The sequence below is a fragment of the Aulonocara stuartgranti genome (genome assembly GCF_965226115.1).
Source record: "Aulonocara stuartgranti genome assembly, chromosome: 1".
NCBI classification, from domain to species: Eukaryota; Metazoa; Chordata; class Actinopteri; order Cichliformes; family Cichlidae; genus Aulonocara; species Aulonocara stuartgranti.
The window spans coordinates 17791521-17806996 of NC_138939.1; the positions used below are offsets into that span (position 1 = coordinate 17791521).

Genomic DNA, 15476 nt, shown 5'->3' on the forward strand with positions numbered 1-15476 from the left:
ACAGCTAAATTCGCCCCAGCATCCTCTGAGACTTGCTTCATACAAGTCATATAAATGAGAACCTTTGGTAAAAAAATATCACTTAATTAGAAAAGTGGGAATTTTAACCTTTAAGATCCCTTCTTCAGTCTCTGAAGGAAAAATTTCCTTCATCCATCATTTATCCAATTGGAGCCTATCCCTGTCAAATTTTACTTATTGGAAACCTTAAAGGCGAGCAATACCAATAATAGACATTAGTAAAGGAACCACAGCCATAGAACATACTTTGATCAATTAATTTATCTCATAATCTTGATTTAGAGATTTTATGTAAATCTATGTAAATCTACATATTTTTACAGCAGTTTGATGTTCATAGTTCATATTTTAATGGGTTTTACCAGGTGCAACAGCCTCTTGTAGAAGGTTCAAAATATATCAGCAAGTCAGTTTATTGGTCATTTTTATGAACCATCCAGTGCAGGGGTGGGCAATCTCAGTCCATGAGGGCCGGTGTCCTGCAGGTTTTAGATCTCACCTTGGGTCAACACACCTGAATCACATGATTAGTTCGTTACCAGGCCTCTGGAGAACTTCAGGACATGTTGAGGAGCTAAATTAGCCATTTAAATCAGCTGTGTTGGTTCAAGGACACATCTAAAACCTGCAGGGACACCGGCCCTCGTGGACTGAGATTGCCCACCCCTGGTCTAGTGTGTCCTATGGGTGAGGCAATAAAGGAAGCAGTAAAGCACCTTAGTATTTAGAGAATCCAACCAGCTGTTATGGCTGCCACTCAGCATCTTGCTGTTAATGATACAAACAATTAGGAATCCCAGCAATGATTAAATGTTAGCACACAATAAATGATTTTTAAACTAATCATCTCATTCACTTGTGTCCTTTTAGTTGTATAATCATCATGAATAAAAATAGCTCAGCTGTCTGAGAATGTAGGCGCTACTTGTCTGAAGATTTTAACCTTTCCAAAATAAACTGTTTCATTCTGTGCAGTGTGTTGTAGCAATGTTTCTTTTAATCTTTCACACAGTCCTCCTCTCTTCTGTGCTCTAGGTTATCTTTATCTCTAATCCCATTGTCTGCCTCTCTCCATGTCTGCTTCAGTTTCGTGCAGTTTCAGGCTTGTATTGTATGATTTCAGGTGTCATAAAAAATTGGGTTGTGTCCAGCTCAGCAGATAGGGCAGTGCACCAAGCTGCTATTCTTGTGAGTTTGTATGAAAACTCAACACATAAAGATGAGCTAAAATGTTAAATTGGTTAAATTACTCTAAGGTAATAGAGTACAGCTTCTAATAAGGAATAACTTTATTAAATGATTCAAAGATATATATTTAAACAACATGACATAATCAAATAGGACAATAGTAGGAATCATCCAGTTTGAGGACCAGTGTATTTGTTTATGGATTCCCTAAAAACTTCATGATTCAGCCATGTAGTTTTATGCAAATTATAATTTAATAAATTGTTAACAATCCTGCTGAAAGCATGCAGTTACATATGGCAAAACAAAACACGCTAAAGGCTGTGAGACTGAGCAAACGTGGACCAAGTTTTCCCCATAAAGCCATTGGTGACCTCAGATTGAGACTTAGATTTAATTATTTTACTGGTGAAGTTTGCATTGCAAATGTGGGTCAGGTAGCACTGAGCTATGTTGCCTGAGCATAAGCCTCCATGGGAAACTACTGAGCGCAAGTAGGAGCTAAGGAAGCAGTTAAAGGAAGCAAAGTAGAGGAGAGGAGCAAAAGATGGGTGACCGAGTTCAAGCTAAATGTAGGTTCTTGAATAATTCACTTCCCCCTGCTGGAAACAAGGCCTGGTCCTTCAAAAGGCATTTAAACACTTATCATGTTCTGTGTAACTCCTCTTTCATATGACTATTGTATGTCTGCAGCATGTTTGTTTTCTTCTCTCTGCTGTCTTCTTTGTATGTTTACCTTTTCAACATTCAAAAGCTGCTTTCTTTCACTTCAATCTATCGTGTGTGTTCTTTTAAGCATTCAGTTTGAATGTTGCCAAACACGATCAGCTGAGCAGCTTCATAGTTACTGTTTCATCAAGCGTCACGTTCTAGAGCAGCGCCAGAGACAATGAACAAAAGCCTGATGTCCAGCAGGTTTGCTCTTTGTTCTTTCAATTGAGCTTGATGAGGCATAAAGTTTACCCATATCTCTGGAAAACAACAACAGGCATAGCTGTGGCCTCCCATCATTCTTTTACTGCACATTAAATCATTAAACATTGTGTCTATTTGTATTATTTTTGTTGCATATTATGGTATTAAAAGCTGTGGGTTAAATATTTTGTGGAATGGAAGTTAGGGATCATGTCATTGCCAGATCCTTTGTAGAAACTGTGAGTGATAATAGGACCCCACCCCCCACACACCAAGAGGGCCCCAGGATATGTTCATGTGCTGCAGTGCAGATGATCCCAATTATGCATGCCACACCCAGATCAATCATGTCAAAGGAGGCGTTTCCCCTCTGCTCTCAAAGACACAAAATTTGCAGTGAGTCACAGGTTGAGATGTGAAACGTATTACCTGTAAATCCACACAGTGCAATGGCAGCTTGCTGTCTGTTGCCATTCAGCGATCATTTTTATGTTACAACCCATTTTGTAAACACCTTTTCATAGATTCACGGTCTTAAATTTGCACAGTCAGATTCCAGTGAGCTGAACTCTAGGCCATGTGCTTTAAATGACATAACAGATCATTATCTTTGATAAATTCTTGCCCTAGTTCCCAAACTCTGTTGGGCTGTGCTGGAATTAGCGAGCAGAGGATTAACCCTTTAAAGCCAAATGTATCATTTGATGCACTAGTTTTTGTGAGTTTTTGAGACTTTTACATTATCGGTGTGATTTTCCTCCTGATGCATGATACAATTTTAAGGAATAAATTGTAAAAATAAATAAATAAATAAAATGCCTGTTGTAGCAAATATGATACAAATTTAAACTGATATGTGATTTTTATTTTGTTTGTTTGTTTGTTTTGTCAAAAGATTCACTAAATGCAATTCAACCTTTAAATGTTTTTTAAAAAACAAACAAACGAAAAACCATTAAGGGCTTTAAAAAACCAACCATTCTCTCAAACTGTACAATTTTAGTGTTTTGCTGCAGCTGCCTTCTTGGTACCTTCACACATGCAGGAGAATTTTGTGTTTAAGAAGCGTTGTTCTGCATTATTCTCTGTGTATCTTTCAGCTTTTTCCTGTATTCATCTTCATCCGCTTCTTCTGAGCAAAGCACACAAGGAATGCAGATCAGATTTACTGTGCATGTATTACACAGTTACATATTTATATACCAGACTTATTAGACAAACATTTATAGATCTACTTGAACACAACAAACAATCATCAGCTGCTTGTCAGCAAACTCTTTCCAGTGCTCAGAAGGTTGCTGTCCCTCTAATTAAAACCCAGTGGAAACGCCATCAATCATGTCAGATCAATATGAAATGAAATCAAAGATGGCCAGTTTTCAGCTTTTTGTCACTTTAACAGTCTCCCATGCTGCTTTGTTATCTTCCTAGTAGGGGCAACATCGCCACCAAATGGTGTGAAATGGAAACATCTTCGTATGGCTAATACTAAAAAACAACTAACTTGATATAAAGGCGAGTTGCAGCAGTAATACAATTTTTTTTATTGATTAGTTTATTCAAAAGTGAAAAAAAAATGATACAAGCAATACTCCAAATTGATTGGATTACAGAAAATGCTAAAACAGGGAAAACAGTATAACAACCCTGACAGGTGGTTATTGTTTTCACAATAGTCTATAATGAACAAAAAACTGGACCACTTATACACTGCTGATATGTGCAGCCTGCTTGTACAAGCATGGATTAAAGGATTTCATGGCTGAGAGGAAAAACAAGCAGCAGCTGTATCCTGCAAGGTTCCTGTTGCTTCTGTAGTGTTGAGTTTCTAATATCTTTTGAGCAGGTGTAAAGCTATCTATACAAATGCTCGTCAACATGAAGACTGTTGCATTTTTAAGCTCAAACATGACAGATATGTTGGATTCCATATGAGGCAAAACATTGCATCTGTATTTTTTATCAGCAAAGAATTTGCATTTGTTTTTATAATAGGCCGCTGTGTGTTTAATTCTCAGGTTCCCATCACCCTGCGCTTCCCAGAGGTGGGTACATGCGCTCCCCCTCGTGGACACGATGCAGCAAAGTTGAGCCTCCACGAGAGAGAAAGCACCACAGTGACTCAGACACCACAGAGCCCTTAATGAAGCTGGAAAGGCCAAAGCAACCATGATCTCTGACATGAACCAACCAGCCTGCAGAGAGGAAAACAAAACCCAGAGCCAGACATACAGCCAGAGCGGTCACACAAAGCGGACCAAGATGCCTCGTTCTGCCACCGTGCTCTCACATAATCTTACATGGTGCTGGCGAGTTCAGGCTGAACTCTGGACACTGTGCTCTCTACTCTAACTAAAGATGCTGAGATGTGCAATGTGCACACTTTCTTCTCTCCCCGTCCCATTCTCTCCCACACTCACAAACACATGCAATCATTGTGTTGCTCAAGCAAAAGGTTCTTAGTGCACTCTGAGCTGCCAGATTATAATCTTTGTTTATTGGTTGACAGACAGGGTATTAGGTCAGCAGAATAATAGCACTTTTATCCGTGAAACCTCTCAGCATGGGCTTGCACAATGAGATTGATCCGGACATAACCACAGCGTTAGGTTAGACTTCACGTGAAACTCAGATGACAGTGAGCTTCACTCTCAATTACAAAGTCATAAGATAAATCATAAATCAAACATTTGTTTTCCTAAATGAAACATCACATCGAGCTCTTATTGAGGCTAATTCTGTAACGCCTCGAAGTAAGTTAAGTGAAGCAGGGGATGTTGGTTTCTGCAAGGCTCAGCTCTATCCACCACCTTTTCTCAATCGTAATGAAGAATGTGTGCTGTTGTTTTAAATGCCTAAATAAAAATAATGCACTTCTTCACTGAACTGTATATACAGTGCCCTGCAGAATTATTGGCATTTGGTGCAGATGATTCACAAAGATAAACAGACCAAGTAGCAGCTATATGCTATGTACTTTTCCACACCCAACTTTGTGTTTGCAAAATTTGCTCACTTTATCATTATGAATAGATTATCTGCCACAATTGCTGCTACTAGCATAAAGCAATCCAAAGTTAGTAAAAAAAAAAGTTACACTGAAACATTATGGGGTAAAACTTAAAGCAGTTAAAAAAAAAAAAAAGGTCAAATCTCACTATAGGCAGATTCATGCAAAACAAAGTGCCAACAATTTTATAACTCAAATCTCCCAAAAGGTGAATTTAACTCCTGATGCAATATTTCTTATTTTTTTCAGTAAAGGGAATAGCTGATTACTTGATTTATTTGTCGCATATTCAGCTTGTCTATACCAAGAATCAGAATCAGAAACTTTATTGTCATTGTCACGAGAACAACGAAATGAAGAATGGTCCCCGATCATTGCATCATCCCTAGCAAGAGTGCCAATAATTCTGAATGCTGTGACACAGTGGATTCAAAGTGACACTGGGATGGTAGAAGGAAAAAATAAAATGAAAACAGTGTAAGTTATTATGTGACTTCTGTTGTTACTAGTGTGGAGGAGACCCATTCTGTATTGTATGGTATGGAGAGCAATTGATTTCATATCAGTCTTTCGCTACAAATGTAGTCTGCGCAAATAAATATGCACATCTCTCATGTTCACTGCAGACAATGTGTTCTATAAATAGCAGGGAAACTATGGCAACTGCCAAACCCAGTCTGAGATGGCTGTTCTGTTAAAGTTTTTAAATTCAAACAGAAATTTTAAACTTTATTTCACCATCCTTGGATCTCCAAAGAATTTGAATAATCATTATTATTAAAATTATTATAGCACCAATGTACCACCGGCTTACCATTAATGGGAATCCTGGCTAAAAGTGCAAAAGTACCCACTTTACTCATATTGCAAGTTCAAGTAATGATTGGTATATATTAGTGTACATATTTGTATATAATAGTACAATAGTTACAAAAATACTATTTACCCAGCAGAGGAGCAGCTGGCATAAGAAATGCAACAGTAGATGACAGAGTGTAGACAGGAAGTAGGAAAAAATAAAATAAATACATAACTGACAGAGTAATTTCCTGAATAACAGCAAAGTTCATGTTTTTACAGTACCAAACAAATACTTTAGTGTTCGTATTACTTTAAGCTGTTGCTAATTTCTTTTATCCTCATTAAATGTGCTGAAAACACAGTTTGAAAGAATAAAAGGACAGAAATCTTTCTTAATCACTACTTTGACCAGTGAACTATGCAGGTGATATTTTCATATATTCTAAGGGACAGTTTGTAACACAGAGACAAGACAAACAATTTGACCCATACTGAGCTACACTTTCCCAGTGCTAATCCGAAGTTCTTATATCTACATAAATGTTTACCCTGATTATTATGAGACACTGGGAGACACTGATTAGTATGCGCAGAGAGAAAGCTAGAAAACATTGACTGATTTCTAATTACCTTTACTGATAAATATACGCAGACTCCAAGGAAAACAACATCTGCAAAAGGATTGAAATATAAAACAATCAACAATCAAATAGATCTGAACTTTAAACATGTGGCAAATAATAGGATAGAATAGAAAACTGTATCTGCAAAAGGATGAAAATCCAAACCTCAAAATAAAACTTAACACATGATTCCTGCAGCTGATAAGAACATAGCATGATGGCTTATTCCCTTCTAATAACATAATATAATTCTCTTCTAATTATTCATGGTATGTTTTGTTAGTATTATTGCACTTAGAGACTTCCACAGAGTGGAAAAAGGAAACATAAGGCAACTGCAGCAAAATAGTGCACTTGTACATAAAAACTACAATGAAAAAAATTGCAGATTGCACAAAACCTTGGGCAACACATCACCATCTTTTATCCTAAGGTTGTCAGTCACATGAACCACTAACAGACCTCTGACAAACTGCAGTCCAGACCAGATGGTGCCGCACATGAGAGACAACCTTAAAGACAACCTACAGGTAAAGGGCTGATGTGTTTTGCCGATTCTGCAGGTGTTTTGTATCTCCTTTGTTGTTTTGCCAGTCTGTTAGTCCTTCAGGTAGAAAAGTGTCTTCTTTAGATTTCTCCAAGCAATCAACAACCTCTTGATATGAGGACTTCTCTTGAAAGGGGCGAGGTCCTAGCAGTTCCACCATGTCAGCCCTGTCTAGAATCTCTTGGTCTAGAAGATGCTTTGCCACCTGCATTACATGACCAACAGGAAACATCAAGCTTTGAGGTCATTAAAATACACATTTTTTTCATACTCCAAATATATGACAGTTTTGAAAAATGCTCAGCACAAATGAAAATCCATTTGCAGCATCACACTCTGCAAATGTCTCTGAAGCACTTACTACAAATGTTAAAAAGTTCGCACCTTCTCCACCATTTCCTTCTTGTCAAGTATGAGCTCAAGTGTTCGTTGGAAGGCAGCATCTATGAGTGAGCGAACTTCCTGGTCTATAACCTGGGCTGTAGATTCACTGAAAGGTTTGTCAGTTATAAGGCTGCCCCATTGCGGTAGGTCAAAAGAAACCTGACCCACCGCACCATTCATTCCAAACTGTACAATCTAAAATATGAAGAGAAGAAGAATATGAAGACTGGAACAGAAATATATAGTCAATAAAAATCATAAATTATTCTCTATGAGTCATTTTAACTCCATGGATGGTTATGCTTTTTTTTTTGTTGTTGGACAAAATACGGTTTGGTTATGCCTAAATTTCTACAATAAGCCTGTTCTGCAGTGAGGCGAGTACCTGTGCATAGGCAGACTGTGTGACTTTCCTGAGATCATCTTGTGCCCTGGTGGTGACTTGACGAAAGAAAACCTGCTCAGCCACTCGACCACCCAGCATCATGCACATTCTGTCAAACAGCTGCTCCTGTGTGAATAGGTACTGCTCTTTAGGTAGATACTGTGCATAGCCCAAACCTGTCCCTCTAGGAACAAGTGACACCTGGTGGAGTACATTATAATGATGAATCTATAATCAGTTAATCATTATAATTATTACAGGATTACTGCAAAAAGAGAGCAAGAAATGTAAATAATACCTTAAAAAGTGGGTCTGCATGTTCAAGAAACCACCCAGTGACAGCATGCCCAGCTTCATGATATGCCAGAGTAGTTTTTTCTGGAAGTTGCAGAACCTGAGATCTTTTCTCTAGACCTGAGAACACGACAGAGATCTTAAAAAAATGCTTAAATCATAATATTAACATCAGGTTAATGGATTGACATAAAATAACATATAAGCTCTATATTTTGACACCACTGCTTTTATAACTCAGTTGTACTGTATTGTCATTGTATTTATGTAATCAAAAAAGTGGTTATGGAAAGATTCACATATATACTATCAGTTTCTTTTGGTTCATTTTGTTTGACTTACCTCCAACAACCCTTTCAACTGCCCACTCAAAGTGTTTGCTACTGACATACTGGCTGAGACGACATGCAGCTATTAGAGCTGCCTCATTACACACATTTGCAATGTCAGCCCCTTATACAAACACAGAGAAGCAACAAATAAGTTAGAGTGTGATGAAATTAAAGCAAGAATCAGCTGAAACTGTATGATTTTCTTTTTTAGATTTGTTTGGTATTCAGTGATCATGATCTTTTATTCCCACCAGTAAAATCTGGGGTTAAAGCAGCAAGATTCCTGGCCAGCGTCTCTACATCTACACTGGAGTCCAACTTCAGAGGTCTTAAATGCACCTTAAAGATTGATGCCCTGCCTTTCATATCTGGAGGACCTGCAAAAAACAAAAAAGAAGACCACTGTCTGTATAATTCATTAATAAATCACTCTGCTTCAAGTTCTGTCACATATACAGCACTGTGCAAAAGTCTCACTCCTTAATTCCTTTATATTTGGTTTTCATTGAGCTAGACTTTTCTAAAGTGATCTTGAGAAAAAGTTCATCAGGCTTTCGAGCAAAGACCTGACACAGGACCAGAGATGCATTTGGTCCTTCAATTAATCAATCTGCTGTTCACCAAAGCCTCATTAATAATGGTCTAAGTGGAAGGGTGGCTTTCAAGAAGCAATTCTAAAGGAAGAGCAACCGGAAGAAAAGGCTGAAGTATGTCAAATTATGCAAGAATTGGACTCAAAATGAAGTACTGAAACCAAATTTACAATTTTTAGTTTAAAGGCTCATCAATATGTATGGAGGAACTCATAAGAGAACCTGCCCAGATCCTGAAGATCAACATTATTGAACCTGAGTGGGATCATTTTGATAGTGTAGAGAACAAAAGGAGCCAACATCTGAAAATAACTTTGATTGTCCTTCAAGAAGCCTATTCCTGAAGACTACTTGAAGAAATTACAAGAAAATTGCCTGAGAGAGTTAAGGCTGTTTTGAAGAATAAAGGTGGTCATATCAATGAATGCAATGAACAGCCTACGTCCATTGCAGCCCTTAGTTATGCTGCAATAGATGTAGGCTGCCGGGGATTCCCATGATGCATTGAGTTTTTTCTTTCCAGTCACCTTTCTCACTCAGTATGTGTTAACAGACCTCTCTGCATCGAATCATATCTGTTATTAACCTCTGTCTCTCTTCCACAGCATGTCTTTATCCTGATTTCCTTCTCTCACCCCAACCAGTCGCAGCAGATGGCCGCCCCTCCCTGAGCCTGGTTCTGCTGGGGGTTTCTCCCTGTTAAAAGGGAGTTTTTCCTTCCCACTGTCGCCAAAGTGCTTGCTCATAGGGGGTCATATGTTTGGTGGGTTTTTCTCTGTATCTATTATTGTGCAATCTACTGTACAATATAAAGCGCCTTGAGGCAACTTTTGTTGTAATTAATTAATTAATTAATTTGGCGCTATATAAATAAAATTGAATTGAATTGAACTGAATTTAACTTGAATGTTTTTACCTAATATACTGTATTTCCATGTATGTTTGAAAATGCTTTAATAAATTACTGCACATATGTTCAGTTTATTTAGCAAAATATAAAGAATCGAGAGGCAGCTCAAATTTGTTTGCACAGTACTGTGCAAACAAAAAGCTTATAGAGCTGATGCTGACAATTACTCAGCCTTCTGCTGCATTACACGTGCACAATTAGCAACTGCAAAAATAGTTCACTGAAACCATGCCAGCATGAAAAGGTGGTGAATCTTGTTTGTAGAAACTTTACAATAACACTTTTTTTTAAAGGTTTATATTCGGTCGAAAGGCAGAGCAAATTCTAAAACAACAATGTATTGACTTAAAAGTTTCAGTACAGAAGCATTAACTCTTACTGGAGGAGAAATGTTTTAATTCGCTTTTAAAGCCATGAATTCAGCGTAATTTATTTTACCATTTAAAAACCCTTTGTCATTTGCAAGCATCCAGGAAAGGACCCAATATAAGTCCTAAGGCAGTGGCCAAACTTGTGGCTTGGAATACCAAGTTACATAACTAATTGCTCATTAAACCAATTAGAAATGTGAACTTTTTCAGCACTCCCATCTTTCTGTCATCTGTTTACAAAAGACAATATACACAGACAGAAGGACGGGGAACAGAGAATAACAGGGAAATGAGCAACATATCCCATCCCTCGTGTTGGCCTCCAGTTACCCAATCTGTCCTTTATAGAAAAACAGCTCTCTCATTATGATCTTGTTTTCTTTGATAGAGAAAAGTGGTCTGGCCACCCACCCTGTAGTCCTGGTGTTAGGAAAATTAGATCTTAGCAGGCAGGAAATATCAAATTAACCGAAGATAAAAGCAAACATTATGCAACACGTGCTTTTAATGACATAAGACGTAAACAGGCAAGAAGAAACATACAGTAAGTACAAGATATGAGTTTCAATAATGTCAAACGTAACACCTCATCTAAAGCAGGGAAAGTCAAAGTTATGCAGACCATCTGGGTCTGCATGCACACCAGAGCCAGTGAATCACATGTGGAATAATAAACTGGGAAACAGAAATCAAAAAGAAAATAAACTTAATCACAGCAAAAGTAAAAGTGAGCTTGGTGTTGTGGTCAGACACCAATAATCTGAAAATTAACTGAAATTTGAAATGCATCTTAATAAACAAAGAAATAATGGTTTTATATTTATAGTTTTCATAAAAGGTAACTGAGTTGCAACAAGCGAGGAGACTGCAGAGGAAGTAGGCAGATCTGAGGTTAATATTTATACTTCACCTATGTATACATGTCGATCAAAGCGTCCAGGCCTCATCAGAGCTGGATCCAGGATATCGGCTCGATTTGTGGCAGCTAAAACCACGATGTTAGTGCTGCTGTTGAATCCTGCAATGACAAAAGCATTTAGAGGACTGAGGGCTTGTGAAAAAATAGCATCAGAAATGTTGACATAAAACATAATTACCCACCATCCATTTCCACAAGCAGCTGGTTGAGGGTGTTCTCCTGTTCGCCCTCATCACCAAAGTTTTCTTTGCCCCGCTTTCTGCCGATGGCATCAATCTCATCAATGAAAAGAATGCAAGGAGCATTTTTTCGAGCTGTGGCAAACAAATCTCTTATCTAATAAAACACAGAAAAGATCTATTTATTTCTACAGTTATACTAATTTTTGACATTGCCAAAACACCCAAAAGTAGAAAGTCTTCATCATTTTAATTTGATACGAGAATGAGTAATTCAGTGATCTGCTGTATTTGCACATATTGTGGTCACACTGCAGCATCACAAGCATGTGACCCATCATTTTGTTTTCAGACCTGTTGAGAGTCCAATCATTCAGCTCCGTACTAACCCTTGCTGCACCCACACCGACAAACATTTCCTGGAACTCCGAGCCGTTGACTGTGATGAAAGGAACGTTGGCCTCTCCTGCAGTGGCCTTAGCTAGCAAAGTCTTCCCATTTCCAGATGGACCCCATAGCACTGCACCCTGTAAACAAGGGAGTTAATCAGATTTAATGTATTTTCTATCTTAAGGAATTTTTTGTTCCAGTGAGTATGATCAGAATACAGAAGTGCAGAATTGCTTTATTTTAATAAAAATAATAAATTTCTTTATCAAGAAATGACACACCTTAGGAATCTTAGCACCCAGGTCATGATACTGACGTGGGCTTTTCAGGAAATTGATAAACTCCAAGATATCTTGTTTGGCCTCCTCACACCCTGCAACATCTTTAAAATGGACACTGACATTGTTTTTAATTATCCTGGCTTTGGATTCACTTATCCCAAAGAGGCCTCCTCTCCCCCAGCCACCAAGTCCTCCTGCCATCGGCCCCTGCCGTGTTGCAAAAAGTAAAAATCCGACCACAAGTAAGATTGGGAGAACACTCAAAAACAGAGTCCTATGGGAAGAGAAAAACCTTAGTTAGGACATCGATTCTAATAACCTATATATGCAGTAACTTTAAAGTGAAGCTGCTGTACTTTCTCACCCATCACTTTCACTGCTGTAGAGCACAGGTACTTTCTGAGTGGAGTCCAGACCTATTTCCTGCTGTGCTAGCTCCAGGTTATGCTCAAATGAGTCTGCGCTGCCAATGTTGAACCACAAATAGTTCTGAAACATGAAGACAACAGCATGTAGTATATGTAGTAAGTATATCTACCTTTACTGTACTTTGACTGACTCTTCATCTGGACTGCAGCCCCTCGGAGGAGGCACACTACCATTGTGCATTGTTAGAATAGCAATTGTTCCTCGTGTGATTTTCTCAGTGTAATCAGTCAAATGCCTGCTGCAAATAAAGGTTAGCAAGCTTTATTTAGAAAAAAAAAGCAATTGATAAGGAAAGACAGTGAGAAAATGAAAACGAAAGTACTTATGTGCCAAATACAAATATGTCGACTGCTGAGATCTGTATTTTAAAACTTGTGCTTTTGGAATTTCAGAAAGTATGTGTGTCCTCTACCAACAAAAGCAAATGGGAATACAGTGTGTGAGAAAAAGAAAGATGTTTGTTTTGTTTGTTTATACAGTCATTTTTATCAATATAGTGAAGTACATTTTGTCGATTCTCATCAGTTTAACAGTAAAAATAAATGCATTTAGTTTGTATAAGACACTGCAATTACACACTGGGACATTTAATGAAACTGACCACTCGTGATGTGTTCACGCCGGGGGCTGGAAATACTTTGACATACTGTTTGTTGACAACCTCGACATGGCCCACCTGGGAGGAGAGCAGAAGGAATCATTTGTTCACATGGTTGCAAACACAAGCACAGACACACAGGTGTAAGGAAGACACCGTAATTAAAACGATCTCTGCCTCTCACCAAGCCTCTACTCAAGTAGTGATGCACAAAATCCTTCCAGGAGATCTGGACTCCTGTTTCTCTAAAGTGAAAGTACAAGAAAGCTGAGGCCATGCCTGCTGCACCGGCTGCTAGGTTCTGGACCGTTTTATCATCAAAGGGAAATTCCTCCTGTTAGAAATAGGATAATGAAAAAATATTTTAGTTTACAACTCCTATATAGAATCATTTTAGTAAGCATATTTTGTTATTATTTAGTGACTGAAGACGAGGCAGTTATTGCCACAATTCTGGCTATGATTCACACCTGAAAGCGTGACCACCAGTATGATTCCCCTTTTTTCCATCGTTTTCGTCTTTGGTCCTTCCCGTTATTTGAGTCCTGCCATTCCCTTCCACGAGACTCTTCTTTTATATTTCCATCTGAACAGCAATAATAACACAACTGTTCATTGCGGCAGAGCTGAGAAATACAGGGCTTACAAACTCACTGGGTAAAGAAATTATACACAGTTCAACAATACATAGAAAAGTAAGCAATTGTGTTCTTCACACTGCCCTTAAGGTTTACAGTCTATGTGCACACTGATTTAGAGTCATTAAAAAGGTAAACAGCACTAAAAGATGGACTACCTTTTGGCTGTTTCCTTGAGCTAAGTAACCGAGTAACTTGGAAAATGTGTTGATGTAAACCTCCGCATCTTCTTTGGATGAGTGATTTCTTCTGAAATAGGTTAGCAGTGAAGTCAGTCATCAAAAGCCATGTATAAAAAGAAATGTACATGAAATAGATTCAGTTCAATTAAATTTTATTTATATACTGCCAAATCACAACAACAGTTGCCTACAATAATACAAAGAAAACAGAGATGTAAACAAACTAACTGAGAGAAAGGATACAGTCTCATGAAGCAGAGACTGTATTCGTGTTTTTACATTTTAAAAAAAACTCTTTTGTTTGCTCACATGTTTAAGGATTACTGAAATCTGATTAAGATCTAGGCACACTGAAATGTGTTGCATATAACCTAATTATATGCAGTCATTGCAACAATAACACTGAACAGCTGCTGTTAAGGTCAAATATTTACTTCATTTTGGCCATCTGCACATATTTAATGTTGATTCAGTTATGTTTATGGTTTGACTAAACTGATTACCATACAACTGCTCAAATTGTGATTCACTATGAGAGAGAATTTCTCAGTATCAAACATACATAATAGTGCACGCAATAAAACCATTGCTGCAGGTTATGACTCTGGAAAATTAATATTACACAGCTCAACCATACACATTCACACCGGTAAAAATAATGATCCCATAGTGGAATACAGGCACCTGTTGGTGACAATTTTCCCCTATACAGTTGACTACAGAAAGAAACTGAATACTATGAATGTATTTTTAATAGTAGTTAGTAGATTTTTTTTTATGAAGGAGAGACAATGGGTGATGCAATTCATCTTCTTAAACAGTTTTAAATATTAAAGGAAACTGGATGGATAAATGAGCGAGAGAGAGAGAGCCCCTTTAAAAACAAATGTATTATGAAACTGAGGAAACTGATTTATAAACTACATTAACGGAACGGACATCGCCTACCGTGAGAGAACAAACAATGCAGGAATGATAAATAAACACTGCTGCAGCTTGCTTGGGTTTTTTTTGGAGTTGACTGCTATATCTGGATTTTAAAAAATACCAAAAAACAAACTTTTAACATAATTCCTTGCAAACCATTGTTAGCAAACGCAGGTGACAAAAAAACTTGCGTCATCTATTTTTTTTTTTTTAAGTGTAGTTGAGCTGATATAAAACAATAACGGCGTTTTTACAACCTACCGACGTGAGAACCACGAAGAAGCGAAAAGTAGATGAAGAGGAATAGTTGCGGCTCAGCGTCCGGACTCGGTTCCTACAGTAGCCGACAGTCAAAGAGAGGAGACTCATCCTGTCAGCCCGACTGACTGACGGACCGACTCACCGCAGAGCCATTAGGAGAGGCACCGGAGGCACGGTGCGTATCACAGTCATCTCGCGAGATTTTGGTTACAGACGCTACAGGTAGGCACCAGTCTTCCAGCGGGTTTTTGTTGTTGTTGTTGTTTTTGTTAAGCCCAGTTTTAATGTTGGAAAGCCA

The 15476-nt window shown here is 38.1% G+C and overlaps 2 protein-coding genes across 4 annotated transcripts in view; one reads left to right on the plus strand and one right to left on the minus strand.

The window, feature by feature from the left end:
* Positions 1–5619, plus strand: part of dbndd1 (dysbindin domain containing 1) — a 31298-nt gene extending 25679 nt beyond the window's left edge. For both annotated transcript variants that reach the window (XM_082541991.1, XM_082541992.1), the window contains exon 5: positions 4143–5619. In XM_082541991.1, coding sequence (XP_082398117.1) covers positions 4143–4297 — 155 coding nt within the window. In that variant the 3' untranslated portion in view covers positions 4298–5619. The remainder of the gene's footprint in view (positions 1–4142) is intronic.
* A 379-nt stretch (positions 5620–5998) lies between these two features.
* LOC309711481 (mitochondrial inner membrane m-AAA protease component AFG3L1-like) lies at positions 5999–15372 on the minus strand. 2 transcript variants are annotated; one of them, XM_082541835.1, is made up of 16 exons: positions 15179–15372; positions 13967–14057; positions 13641–13756; positions 13355–13504; positions 13174–13248; positions 12508–12632; positions 12144–12417; positions 11862–11999; positions 11476–11629; positions 11285–11392; positions 8752–8877; positions 8511–8621; positions 8173–8288; positions 7875–8000; positions 7490–7684; positions 5999–7310 (listed from the first exon to the last, which is right to left on the minus strand). In XM_082541835.1, the coding sequence occupies exons 1-16, from the start codon at positions 15284–15286 to the stop codon at positions 7083–7085; spliced, it is 2241 nt and encodes a 746-aa protein (XP_082397961.1). In that variant the 5' UTR covers positions 15287–15372; the 3' UTR covers positions 5999–7082. The 2 variants fall into 2 exon arrangements, with proteins under 2 accessions (XP_082397961.1, XP_082397960.1); XM_082541834.1 differs by having other exon boundaries at positions 7875–8075.
* Positions 15373–15476: the final 104 nt, after the last annotated feature.

Excerpts from the sequence above, each read along its gene's own strand:
- LOC309711481 (XM_082541834.1), bottom strand. The coding sequence starts at position 15,286 with ATGAGTCTCCTCTCTTTGACTGTCGGCTACTGTAGGAACCGAGTCCGG. Across the intron at positions 13,249-13,354 it reads ACTACTTGAGTAGAGGCTTG|GTGGGCCATGTCGAGGTTGT; the intron begins GTGAGAGGCAGA and ends CTCTCCTCCCAG. Across the intron at positions 11,393-11,475 it reads GCTGCTTGTGGAAATGGATG|GATTCAACAGCAGCACTAAC; the intron begins GTGGGTAATTAT and ends TTGTCATTGCAG.